This window comes from Guillardia theta, assembly GCF_000315625.1.
Source record: "Guillardia theta CCMP2712 unplaced genomic scaffold GUITHscaffold_73, whole genome shotgun sequence".
NCBI classification, from domain to species: domain Eukaryota; class Cryptophyceae; order Pyrenomonadales; family Geminigeraceae; genus Guillardia; species Guillardia theta.
This window is the reverse complement of record NW_005434601.1, coordinates 206762-218961: the sequence shown is the minus strand read 5'-3', so window position 1 is coordinate 218961 and position 12200 is coordinate 206762. Positions and strand designations below refer to the sequence as shown.

The following is a 12200-nucleotide window of genomic DNA, read 5'->3' as shown; positions in this document are numbered from 1 at the left end:
GAGAGAGAGAGAGAGAGAGAGAGAGAGAGAGAGAGAGAGAGAGAGAGAGAGAGAGGAGGAGGAGGAGGAGGAGGAGGAGAAGGAGAAGGAGAACAGTAAGATCAGGGGATGAGCATTGACCTGCACAGAGTAGTTGCTTGCGAGCTGCAGGATGTCTTTGTCAACCAGCTCCTTCATCAATGAGTCCATCGTCCTATCTGGCGTTAAGTCCTTGGGTCCCTTCTTGCCCTTCTTGCCCTGTATGAGGAGAAGAGGGGAAGTGGAGGAGGAGGGGAGGAGGAGGAGGAGGAGGAGGAGGAGAAGGAGAGAGAGAGAGGAGAGAGAGGAGGAGGAGGAACGAACATCAGAGGCGGCAGAAACACCTGACAGCCCTTACCTTCTTCCCTTTCTTCCCTTTCTTTCCCTTCTTCTTCCCCTTCTTTCCCTTCTTTCCCTTCTCCACAGCCGCTTTGAGATTCTCCAGCTCGTTCCTCATAACCTCGTCTACCTCCTTCATCCGGATCTCCTCCCTCACTCCAGGTCGCAGCGCGTCACGAATCAGCTCCGCGTCGTACTTCTGTGCGAAGTTCTGCGACTCGTCCCTATCCTGCCACACCTGACAGAACTTCTCCGTGCATGACTGCATCTTCAGCACAAAGTCGCTGATCGGCAGCTCCTGAGGCCCCTCGTCCTCCGCCTCCTCCTCCCCCTTCTTCCCCTTCCCTTTGTCGTCCTTCTTCTTGTCGTCTTTCCCTCCCTTCCCATCCTTCTCATCTCCACCCTCCTCGTCCTCTTCCACCACGGGAGGAGGGTCGAAGATGAAGAGCGAACCTCCATCCTCCTCGTCAGGGTAGTCGGGGAAAGCCTCGTTTTGCTCCCTGTAGGCAACAAACCACTGGCGGATCTTGTCCATCATCTGCTCCCTCATATCGACGCCCTCGTCATCGTAGATCTTTCTCCTGATGCTCACTAGCGCTTCCTCGTACTCGTCCTTGTTCTGAGCCTGAATGATCTTCCTCCTGCTTCTGATGTCCGCCTGCCGCGAGACGGGGTCCAGCTCCCTCGGCTTCTGCTCGGGCTCCTTCATTCCGATGAAGACCAGCTCCTCCTCCCTCATCAGACGCGCTTGCTTCAGCGTCTTGAACCCTCGGAACAACTTCTGGATCACCACCGCTGCTTGATCAGGGTCTGTCTCGGGCTGACCGATCTCCCGCAATTTTCTCTCCAGCTCTTCCTGCCTCACAATCTCCTTCATGAACTTCGCCCTTTGCTTCCCCTGCCTCCCTCGCTCGTTCACTTGGATGATTCTGATGGCATCCTCCAACGAGAACCCGGCCTCGGGGGGCTCCGGCTCGACCTCCTTGTCCGCATCCCTGGCAGCGATTAGGGTAGCAACCAGCTTCTCCCTCATGTCCAGGTCCTTCTTCCTCTCGTCCACGAAGTAGCGGGAACGGGCAGCTCCAACGTCTCAGGGATCAGCTTCAGGTCGACGAGGATGTCGTCGAAGCTGATGAACTTCAGGCCCGAGAGCTGCACCAGGTACTCCTTGATCTCCAGCATCCTGCCCATCACCGCCTCCAGCACCTCCTTGATGTCTATCCTCTTCTGCGGGTGCACGTGCTGATCGTAGCAGTCCTCCAGGTTCTTGAAGATTTGAACATACTTGATGTACAGGTAGGAGAAATGCTGGAAAGCCTCTTCCTCGTCCTGATCCTGAGGTGGATCCAGCTCGAGCATGTCGAGCAGATCACGCATGGTCTCCCTCCACAGCACATCATAGGTGACGTTTGCCATGTCGTCCCGCTCCTCTCCCTCTCCTCCAGTCTGCATGGTAAGATAGTCAGAGCTCTGTCCAGTCCAACCACCTCCCTTCACTCAAACTATCCTCCTTGGTTGCAGCTGCTTGCTCGATCCCCCTCCAACCTCCACTAGCTGCTTCTCCATGTCATGATCTCATCTGCTCACTCCCTCCTTCCCTCCTCGTCCCTCCTTCCTCCTCCTCTCTTCCTCCTCCTGCTCCCTCTCTTCCTCCTCCTCCTCCCTTCCTCCTCCTCCTCCTCTCCTCCTCCTCCCTTCCTCCTCCTCCTCTCTTCCTCCTCCTCTCCTCTCCTCCTCCTCCCTTCCTCCTCCTCCTCTCTTCCTCCTCCTCTCCTTCTCCTGCTCTCTTCCTCCTCCTCTTCTCCTCCTCCTCCTCCTCTCTTCCTCCTCCTCCTCTCCTCCTCCTCCTCTCTTCCTTCTCCTCCTCTCCTCTCCTCCTCTCCTCTCCTCCTCTCCTCTCCTCCTCTCCTCCTCCTCCTCTCCTCCTCTCCTCCTCCTCCTCTCTGCCTCCTCCTCTCTCCATTCCTCCCCCGCCACCTCCCTGCCTCTTCCTCTTCGACTTCCCGCCATCCTCAACATCCTCGCATGTCCGTTGGTCCGTTTCTACGTTACGACAGCTGATTATCCGTTACATCGAGGCTCCCGGGACTCACAGAATTTTTAACCGTGAGTGCCAGCCGCTGAGTGCATCACTGGCCGTCACCAAGCCGGGCGGGGCCCGGCCCGGCCCGCCGCCCGGGGCCGGGGCCGGGTGATATGGCGCGGCGGCGACAACGACCGGTGTGAGTGAGTCAACTTCACAAGGAGAGCGACTTTCAGTCATCGGAGCGAGGGGGCCCGGGCCCGGGCAGAACAGGCAGGTTGTCATCAAGTCTGTTGTATAGCAGCAGGATGCCAAAGTCCGCCCTCTAAGTGATCCCTTCCCTCCATCTCCCCGAACCTTCTCATCCCCTCCACCTCCACGTACGGCAACTGCTCGTAGTAATGGACCCCCCCCCATAGCTGACCGCAGCCCTCCTCCTCAGTCACCCGCACCCGCCGCACAGCATGCCTGCTTTGCTGCGTCAGACTCCAATCAAAGCGTCTCCTCCCCCTCCCCATCCCCCCTCCCGCATCCTCCTCCTCGTCCTCCTGCTGATTCTTTCCTCGTCCTCGTCATCGTCCTCGTCCTCTTCCTCATCCTCGTCCTTCTCCTCACCTCTCATCCTCTGCCGTGAGAGACTTGGCCGCACGCTTGTCACGCATGCTAATGAATTCTGGGCGAATGATTTCGACGGTGGCCTGCGAGAGAGATCATGAGAGGAGGAGAGAGGAGAGGAGAGGAGAGGAGAGGAGAGGAGGGGAGAGGAGAGGAGAGGAGAGGATGAGAAGTTACCTTTTGCTTCCCTCGTGTTCTCCGCTGCTTTGGCTTTGTGATCCTGCGGAGAGTAAGAAAAAGAACCACAAGGCCTCAGCTTCTACCCTGGCTGCAGGAATAGCTCATCGCTTCCTGAGATGCTTGAGCTGTCCAAGACAGTCAGTCGAACTGTCAATTCGACGAGGAGGAGGAGGAGGAGGAGGAGGAGGAGGAGGAGGAGGAGGAGGAGGTCCAGGCAGCAAGGGCTTACATTGCATCTGACAGGTTCGGTGACTTCGTCCTAGCAAGATCTGCATCCTCAGAGCTGGGAAATTCTCGTCAAGGGCCTCGAGGGGGGGGGGCAGGAGGAAAAGAAGTTGCTGTTACCTCTCCGAGGAGCTCGCCGTTACTTTCTTGCTCGCTCGTAGGTCGACGTGATGAGCCTGGTATGAGTCAGGACTTCTTCCTCCTCTTGCTCCGTCCTCTTGCCCCGTCCTCTTGCCCCGTCTTCTTCCTCCCTCTCCTTCCTCCCTCCCCTTCCTCCCTCCTCATCCTCCCTCAGTCGCCAACCTCCCCCGTCCCTCCATCCCCTCCCCATCTCCTTCTCCATCCTTCCTCTTCCTCCTGCTTCACCTGCTTGTGGCCCTTGCAGAATCTCGCCTTGAGTTCCTCCGCCTCACCGTAAGAGGGAACGCGATCGCACCTGCGGAAAGAAGTCACAGCAAAGTGACGCAAGGGAGGAGCAGAGGAAGGAAGAGCTGACTGATGGAGACAGAGAGGAGAGCAAGGATGATGTCAACGAGGAACAGGGGAAGGGAGCAGCGGGAGGAAGGGCACCAGGTACCCTACCTCATGATATGTTGGCAAGTCGGCTTGAAGTGAGATCCAGGAGGAGGCAGAACAGTCGAGTACACCTGCTCCTCTCCCTTGTGCAGCGCACAGTGCTGTATCCTCCATGTTAGCATCGCAGGAGGGCAGGAGGGTCAGACACAGACCGAGGGAGGGGCTCCGGAGTCCCCAAAGATCGGCTTCCTCGAGCATCCTTGCAGGAACTCGCACCTGGACAACTCTCACTCTCATTGTCCTCGTCCTCTCCCCAACCCCCGTTCCTCACTCCCATACCCTCCCTTCCCATCCTCCCTCGCCCTCTCCTCCCATCGTACCTTGGACGTCTCATATTTACATCCCCCATGCGCCTGTGCGCCCTGCACCGCACGGCTCTGCCTCCGCCGCTGCCATGATCAACCCCCCAGTCTGCTCGACGAGAGCAATGTGAACACCTACAGGACCGTCAGTGCCATCTTCCTCCTCCTCCTCCTCGTCCCCCTCTTCACCCTTGTCCTCCTTCACCTTCACCCCCCCTCCCCCTCGTTCTCCATCGCCTCCTCCGTCGCCCTTCCTCACCTATTGCAGAGTACCACACACTTTCGCTCGAGGTTTATATCCCCACGTAAACAGGACGCACAGAAGAGGCTCTCCCATCCTTCCCTGCACTCTGCGTCAGCTCCTCTTGCCTTCTCCCTCCTCCTCGCATCCTCCCCTTCTCCCCAAGGTCCCCCCTCTCCTTCCCCCTCCTCCTCCTCCTCTACCGCAAGTTTGTTGGCTCCCCGATCGTTGCAGCGAGCCCGAAGGCCACATGCTTACACCGGCAGGACGAGCAGCACGACGACCCCTTCAGTGTCACCCAGCTCTGGTGCGACTCCTTCCCCTCCCCCTCGCTGCTCTCGTGCAACAAAACCTGCTGAAGTCTCAGCAACAGGACAGAACAACAGGAGGGAGGAAGAGACAGCTGCGAGGGTGGAGGAGGGAGCAAGGGTGGGAGGAGCAGTTTGGACGGGAGACAGACCTGATGTTGGATTTCACCAGGGCCCTCAGGAGCCGAGGGAAAGAAGGAACAGTCCACCGAGCTGCTGGGGAGAGCAGGAGACTCCTGGGCACACGTGAGGGGAAGAGAATGGCGACGTACTTTCATTCCATACCGTTCGCTCGACAGCAGTCGGAGACAGGGAGAGGAGGGAGGGAGATAGCCCTAGCAAGTCGCTTCCCTGCCCAGCCTTCATGACAGTGAGAGGCTTGAGTAATGGAACAAGCTTCTCACCTCCTGGTTTCCCTGCTCGACAGCTTCTTCTTTGGACTGCTCTCTGTCCACCCCCAAGCGTGCATGCTCCGCGTTATCCGTCGCCTCTGCAGGAGTCTCCTCATTCCCGATGCTTGATCCTGAGCTGTTCAACACGGAGACGCAGAGCTTGGGAGGCTGCAGCCGGTCCTCTCCCCACTCGATCACACCGGCAAAACTGCATCGGGGAGAGTTCCTTGCAGCCTGCGAGGATAATGAGAACGGCAGGATGGAGAGAAGACGAGTGACGAGAAGGAGGACGGAAGGAGAAGGAGAAGGGGAGAGAGGAAGCGAGCGAGCGAACGAGGGAAGGGAAGGGAAGGGAAGGGAAGGGAAGGTATGATAGTAGAAGTCAATGTTGCAAAGAGGCAAGGAGATTCACCACGGTCGTTCCCAGGCATGCTGAAGCAGGCGCATTGCCGATCTCTGGTCTGATCTCCCAGAACAAGCAAGAGAAGACGAGAAGGAAGAGCTGAGCGATGAGCGAGCTCCCGCGCGAGAGATTGAGCGGCATGTCAGCAAGGCATGCACGGCTTCAGCTCAGCAACTCTGCTGACACCCCAGATTCGTCCGGCTTCCTGATGATGTGAAGTCTGTTCCTTCACTCCTTGTGTCTTTATGTGAGTCGTTCTCGTCCTTCAGTCGCCTTTCACTTTCCTGCTGCAGCTGTCAGCCATTCTTGCGAATGACTTATCCAAGTAAAATATGGCACTCAACCAACTGTTGTCTATTCCAATACGTTTTGTCCTAGTCAACAAACACTTTCACTTCACTTTTGTTTTTCCTCTTCATGACAATCAAGCACATCTCTTTCCTTCATATCTCATCTTCTATCATCGCAACTATTCACATCCTTCTTCTCAAAGTCTCATCATATCTCCCTTCACCTCATACCTGTTTGACCCTTCCATGTCCTCTTCTCCTCGTCCTTCTCCTCTGATCTCATCTCTCTTCCTCTCCACTCCTCTCCTTTCCTCCTCCTCTCCTCCTCCTCCCCTCCTCCTCCCCTCCTCCTCCCTCCTCCTCTTCGCCCTGTTCCAACTGCGAGGCCATCTCATATCGACTGGAGGCCGATCAAGACTCAAGGACCCCTCCTCTACCGCTCGTGGGTCCCAAGTACCCCTACCCCCAATATTCCATAAAATTACCCACCATTTTGTCTCTCCATTTCAGATTTTTGAACCCTACCCCACCCCACCCCCATCATTCCCCACACATGCTACATTCCCATTAATTCCCCTCATACCGTACGTGACCGTACGGTCCAACTTTGCCGGGCCTACCGTTGAACTTCCGAGCAGCGCCGGGCTATCATTAGAACTCAACACAATCAGGAGAGTCGAGGAAGGCTGCTAAGTTTGGAGGACAGCAGTCGGCAGGATTGGGTTTGGTTCTCGCTGTCCGAGTTTTCTCTTCTCCGAGCGAGTCAGGCTCGTCGTTTGGCCAGCCTGTGCGACAGACGCCCGGTGTCAGCCGGGGTCAGACTCAACGTTATGATTTTTAATTTAACTTTCAGTCAGTGACTCTGACGGAATACAAGTTTGTTAGACTTGTACTAGTCCAAAGTCACGCAGATATCACATCGACCTTAGTTGTAACAAGACAGTTTTTGCTCAAGACCGAGTTTAATGCACACAAACCAGAATTGAGGAGCACATGAGAGATAGACTGTATGCTAGGATGTGAAACCCAAGCATCCAGACATGAGAGGACCTTAGCAAGACGGCTAGGAAAGACCCCCTCTTCGTCCCATACGCTACATTGGCCGCCTGCCACGGTAAGTCGTCTTGGTTTACAGGAGAGTTTTTGTTAACTCGGCGCTATCTGACTGGCACGGCTGGCATACGTTCCATCCTCCCCCCGAGTTTCTGAAATAGTACGTTACATCGGACGTCAGAAAGTCACTCAACCAAGAGAATGTCAGCAGATCCAAGTCAAGATACGATGATACAACGTCAAGTTCACAGTCATGCTGAGTGGGCAATAACCATTCAAGGATTGTCCATTCTGAAGAAGATTTTCATGCAGGGCTATTAGATGTGCAGTGCAGAGATAAGGGAGATGCCTGGCGAGCTGATGCAATGACGAGAGAAGGAGGATAAGATAAGAGAGTCTGAGGAGAGAACTTCGGAGTTCAGATAACAGAGAGAGAGAGAGAGAGAGAGCGTGCCCGCCGGCATTTGAAGACCAAAAGATAAATTTTGAACCGTAAAGAACTTGTGACCAGAGATTGCTGCCGCGAGATTGGAACATCCGTTTCAAGGCATCTGAAGATTGTTGTGCAGTAGTACCTTGTTCGCCGATCCAGAAGTAGCTCCAGTTATGCATGCCACAGCCTAGCTCCATGACATGAAAACTTCCGCCAGATCTCCTGGTAGTTCCATTTGATCCTACTCAAAGATCAAGAAGATTAAAATCGAATCAGCTTCAAGTGCGTTTCCACACGGTTAAGCAGATATTCGACCGACCAATCTGGCTGGGGAAGGCTTGTTTTTCCAATTCGAAGATCAATCAAACAAATTGAGGCTGAGATGAGAGGCCTAAACAACTTGCGGCTAGAAAGAGAGCCTGATTGAAGAGAGGAGTCATCCGAATGTGTAAAGCTTGATAGAATTTGCATGAATTTTCAACAGCAACGGGAAAACAATACCAAGAAAGAAAAAACTCCAGTAAACAATTCAACTAACCAAATATAAGATCAACATGATTGAGCATGTAATCGAGGCTCATAACCGACGGAATACAAGTTTGTTAGACTTGTACTAGTCCAAAGTCACGCAGATATCACATCGACCTTAGTTGTAACAAGACAGTTTTTGCTCAAGACCGAGTTTAATGCACACAAAACCAGAATTGAGGAGCACATGAGAGATAGACTGTATGCTAGGATGTGAAACCCAAGCATCCAGACATGAGAGGACCTTAGCAAGACGGCTAGGAAAGACCCCCTCTTCGTCCTCAGACTCAGCTGAGTCACCACAAAGCACAAGCTGAGGAGCGTCCGATGTGCCAACCTGAAATAAGCGATGATCCGAGACCGGGAGGGGCGGGGAGGAAGCCTGACTTGAAGGGATGGTTGGAGGGGCGGGGAGGGGAAGCCTGCCATACACGGCTGGCGAACAATTTGCGGGAGGGGTTGTGACTCGGAGGATCCCGGCCGACTCGGGCCAGTGCCACGGTAAAACTTGATATCTCAAAAACAACTTTTATGTAATTACTCAAGAATCATTTCTGGTACAAAAATTCAAACCAGACAGCCCACCCCCATCAACAAAAAGGTACTATCCAATTGATGAATACAAATAAGGTACCGTGAGCTGCCTTTTCTTCAAGTTTCACTGCGTCAGTCAATAAACTTTTAGTCAATAGGCCGGGGCTGAGGCGCCGGGCAGCACTCGGAGGTGCAGGGGGCACTCACGGTGACATGACTGGCAGGGCCGCCCCCCGGGCAGCACGGCGGCACTCGCTCGGAGGCCCGGCAGCTTACCCCGGCCGGGCCCGGCCTGAGCCGCTGAGGCCCCGGCACTGCAGCCGCTGGCCCGGCAGCAGGCCCGGCACTGCAGCTGGCCCGGCAGCTTGTCCGTTGGTTTGAGTGGGGAGGAGGCTGGGCAAAAGTTCTCTTTGTGTCCATGGCAGTGGATGGAGATGAAGGGGACGGGGAAGGAGAGACGATGGCTGGCAGGAGGAAGGTAGAGGGCTGGCAGGAGGAAGGTAGAGGGCTGGCAGGAGGAAGGTAGAGGGCTGGCAGGAGGAAGGTAGAGGGCTGGCAGGAGGAAGGTAGAGGGCTGGCAGGAGGAAGGTAGTGATGCGTCAGACGATGCCGAGAGAGCATGAGACAGGGATCACAACAAAGATGCAGCCAGAAACTTGCCAGAGCTAGAAGTGAGCAGGAGCTGGACCACGAGCCGACGGTGTAGCAAGAGGAACGCGATGAAGGTCTACGTCAGAAATGCTCACAAGAGGATCGAGACCAAGTATCAGGATTGGGAGACAGTAGTCGAAGAGCGAGATCGCACGGCGAGCCGGGCAACAGCATTTCAGATCGAGGACGCCCTGGACTCTCAAGACGTCCAGTATGTGCACCTGTCAAGGATGGGACAGTTGGATATCAATCAGCTGAACTCGTTGAAGTCGCTGAGATTCCTTGACCTGAGTGAAAATGGCATCAGACGACTTCCGGACATGCAGTTTTGGTCTTCCCTGCCGCTGCTACAGGTGCTCCTCCTCCATCAAAACAGGCTGGAGAAAGTTTCGGCCTTGGCTGGGCTAGCAGGCAGTGTGAGGCTGCGGTCGCTGACGGCATTCCAGAACCCTGTGGCTCAGAGTCCTTCTTATCGTCCCTTCCTCCTCTCTCTCTGTCCTTCCATCCTCTGCCTCGACGACGAAGTCAAGAACGACAACGATTTCCTGCCCGCGGTAATGCATAGTTTCGATTTGTTTTCTTTTCTCAGGATGTCACAGGGTCACAAGCTGTTTTCGAGGATTCAGAGCTACATGGACGAACACTCTGCAATGATAGCAAGAGAGGAGAAAGCGAGGGAGGAGGTCAGCTCCTCCGAGCTTGTCTCTTCCTTCCACCGCCACATGCACGTCTTGTACAGCAGCTACTCGCGATGTCGACCGTACCTTGTGATCCAGCGAGTCTTCCGAGGGCATGTTGGGAGGAAGCACTTCTCGAGGATATCGAGGCGAGTCAGGCCTTGTGTGGTGAAGCTGCAGAAGTTCTTGATGCGAAGGTGAGGAGACGGAGACAACATTGAAAGATGCTGGTTCGTTCGTCTAGATGAAACGAGTCGGTGGAGAGATTTGTTTGCTGATATCATAAGTCCATGAGTTGAAGTTGGAGGTCGACAACTAGCAGATAGAAATGTCTTATCCATCATCAGTTCACATCTTTGCGTCTATTCACCATTTTTGCGGTGCAGGTACATGAGGACCTTTGCACTCCTGCACTTCAAGCGATTGTTGGCAGAAGAGGAAGAGACTTTCTTGAATCTGCAAAGCGGGAAAGGGAGGTTGGAGGAATCTGAGACGGGAGGACGCAGCATCTTCATCCTTCCTTCGAGCAAGAGATCTTGCCTCGAACTGCTGAAAGTTTGGACCCAGCTTCTGTTCGTGGAGAACGCTCCTCGAGTCACGAGGACGGAGATCGCGTGCTGCCGCGAGCCTCCTCCTCCTCCTCCTGGGGACTCGTCGAGCCTTTCTCTGAGAGGGATCGTGCTGAGGAAGAGGAAGAGGTGCGGGCTGGAGGCAGTGCAAGCTTCGTTCTCACGCTGACCGCCGTCTGCAGGAAGTGCGATATGCTCGATGCCATCAAGCTCAGGGCCGACCCGTCGATCTTGCAAGTGATCGCCTTCAACGTCATTCGCAGAAGGGGTTACAAGTGCAACAGCGGAGAGAGGAGGGTCTGGGAGGAGGAGGAGGAGGAGGAGGAGGAGGAGAGGGGGAGAGAGGCAGGGAAAGAAGGAGGGGGAGGAGCGATAGGTCTCTGGGGTTCTCCTTTACTCCTCATCAACTTCGACTCACCGGACAACATGAGGAGATTTTGTGCATGGGTGGCCTACTTCAACCAGAACCTTCACAAGGTCGCAGTGCTGTTTCATTTCCTCCTCTCTTCTTAATCCTCTTACGTTTCCTCCTCCGCCCGTTCCGCTCACATCAACTCCTCCTCTTTCTCCCTCCACCTGCTGGTTATCCTCTCCTCTGTGCTCTTTCCTCTTCCACAATCCATCTCCCTCCTTCCTTCTGCCTTTCCTCCCTCTCTTCCTCCTCCGCGTTGTTCACTCTGACTCTTCCCTTCCAGGTGCACGCGACGAGCAGGAGCATCGTTCTGCTCCATCCGGATGCAGTCGACCGGATCCTTGCCGCCTGCTCCATCCAGCGGATCTGGCGATCATGGAGGTAGAGGAAGGACCTTTAAATTTCATCCTCTCCCTTCCCACTGACCTCTTGCAGGTGCCGCTCTACCATGGTTCCTACTCTGGCTACTTCGCTCCTCCGCCTCCGGTCTGCTCGTCTCCTGCAGCAGTAAGAGGAGGCAGCTTGCCTTCGATGTCCTGGTGACGATGCCCCGAGGTGGTGGCGATGGAGGATGTTGCGGCTGCGGACGCGGCTGCTGGCAGATATAAAGAGAAGGACAGCGAGACTGAGCAGCGAGACTCTCTTCATCGTCTATCCGAACCTGCAAACGAAGCTGCACAAGTGCTCAGGTCCTCTTGCTTCTCCTCCTGACCACCTCCTGCTCCTTCACCCTTCTGATGTTCTCTTCCCTCGATCCCCTGCTCTTCTGCCTTATCATCTCCTCCCTCAGCCATCTCCTCCCGGTCCTATCCTCTCCCTTCTGCCACTTTCCCAACCTGAACTTTGCTCCTAACGAAAGAAATATCTGCAGCTGCCCCAAAGATTCTCAGAGAATCTCGTTTGAAGATGTACTTCGATCGAGATCATCATGTACTGCTCACTTACCTCCTCTCCTCCCTGTTTGCTTCCTCCTCCTCTCTTGGTTTCCCCCTCCTCTCCTTCTGCCCTGTTTTGCTTCAGGTTCTGTATGCTTCAGATCCTAGCTTTGTTTCACTTGTTTCTATCCTCCTCCTCCTCCTGCCCCTGCTCCTGCTTCTCCTGCTCCTGCTCCTCCTGCTTCTCCTGCTCCTGCCCCTGCCCCTGCTCCTGCCCCTGCCCCTGCTCGATTCCGTCTTCGAAGCCAATCGTGATCATCATATTCAGATCTGCCTCCATCCTGGGGAGGGTACCGGATCACGACTCCTTCCCACATGGCTGGAGCTGGAGAAGGAGGCAGCGCAAACTGATGGATCGTTTGCTCCCGACGTTCAGGCATACCTGCAGCACCCCAAGGAACTTTTGCAGGTCCGCCCCCCCCCTCACCTTCCTCGTGCTCCACTCCTTGTTTCTTTCTTCACCTCCTCTCTGACTATCTTCAATGTGCCATTCCTC

At 55.1% G+C, this 12200-nt stretch overlaps 3 protein-coding genes across 3 annotated transcripts in view; 1 reads left to right on the top strand and 2 right to left on the bottom strand.

The window, feature by feature from the left end:
- GUITHDRAFT_114199 (hypothetical protein) overlaps positions 1–1809 on the bottom strand; it is a gene marked incomplete at both ends in the record, with an annotated part of 5276 nt that extends 3467 nt beyond the window's left edge. The window contains 3 exons of the mRNA XM_005826627.1: positions 121–237; positions 377–1352; positions 1418–1809. Of these exons, the coding sequence (XP_005826684.1) occupies positions 121–237; positions 377–1352; positions 1418–1809 (1485 nt within the window). The remainder of the gene's footprint in view (positions 1–120; positions 238–376; positions 1353–1417) is intronic.
- A 1182-nt stretch (positions 1810–2991) lies between these two features.
- GUITHDRAFT_114198 (hypothetical protein) lies at positions 2992–5763 on the bottom strand (the record flags this gene model as incomplete). Its single annotated transcript, XM_005826626.1, has 14 exons — positions 2992–3078; positions 3173–3215; positions 3259–3300; positions 3405–3458; positions 3521–3576; positions 3767–3836; positions 3983–4077; positions 4129–4192; positions 4538–4621; positions 4778–4871; positions 4997–5063; positions 5113–5178; positions 5232–5453; positions 5632–5763. The coding sequence occupies 14 exons, from the start codon at positions 5761–5763 to the stop codon at positions 2992–2994; spliced, it is 1176 nt and encodes a 391-aa protein (XP_005826683.1).
- Positions 5764–9179: 3416 nt separating this feature from the next.
- GUITHDRAFT_114197 (hypothetical protein) lies at positions 9180–11280 on the top strand (the record flags this gene model as incomplete). Its single annotated transcript, XM_005826625.1, has 6 exons — positions 9180–9665; positions 9711–9985; positions 10175–10486; positions 10540–10654; positions 11053–11150; positions 11205–11280. The coding sequence occupies 6 exons, from the start codon at positions 9180–9182 to the stop codon at positions 11278–11280; spliced, it is 1362 nt and encodes a 453-aa protein (XP_005826682.1).
- Between the last annotated feature and the right edge of the window lie 920 nt (positions 11281–12200).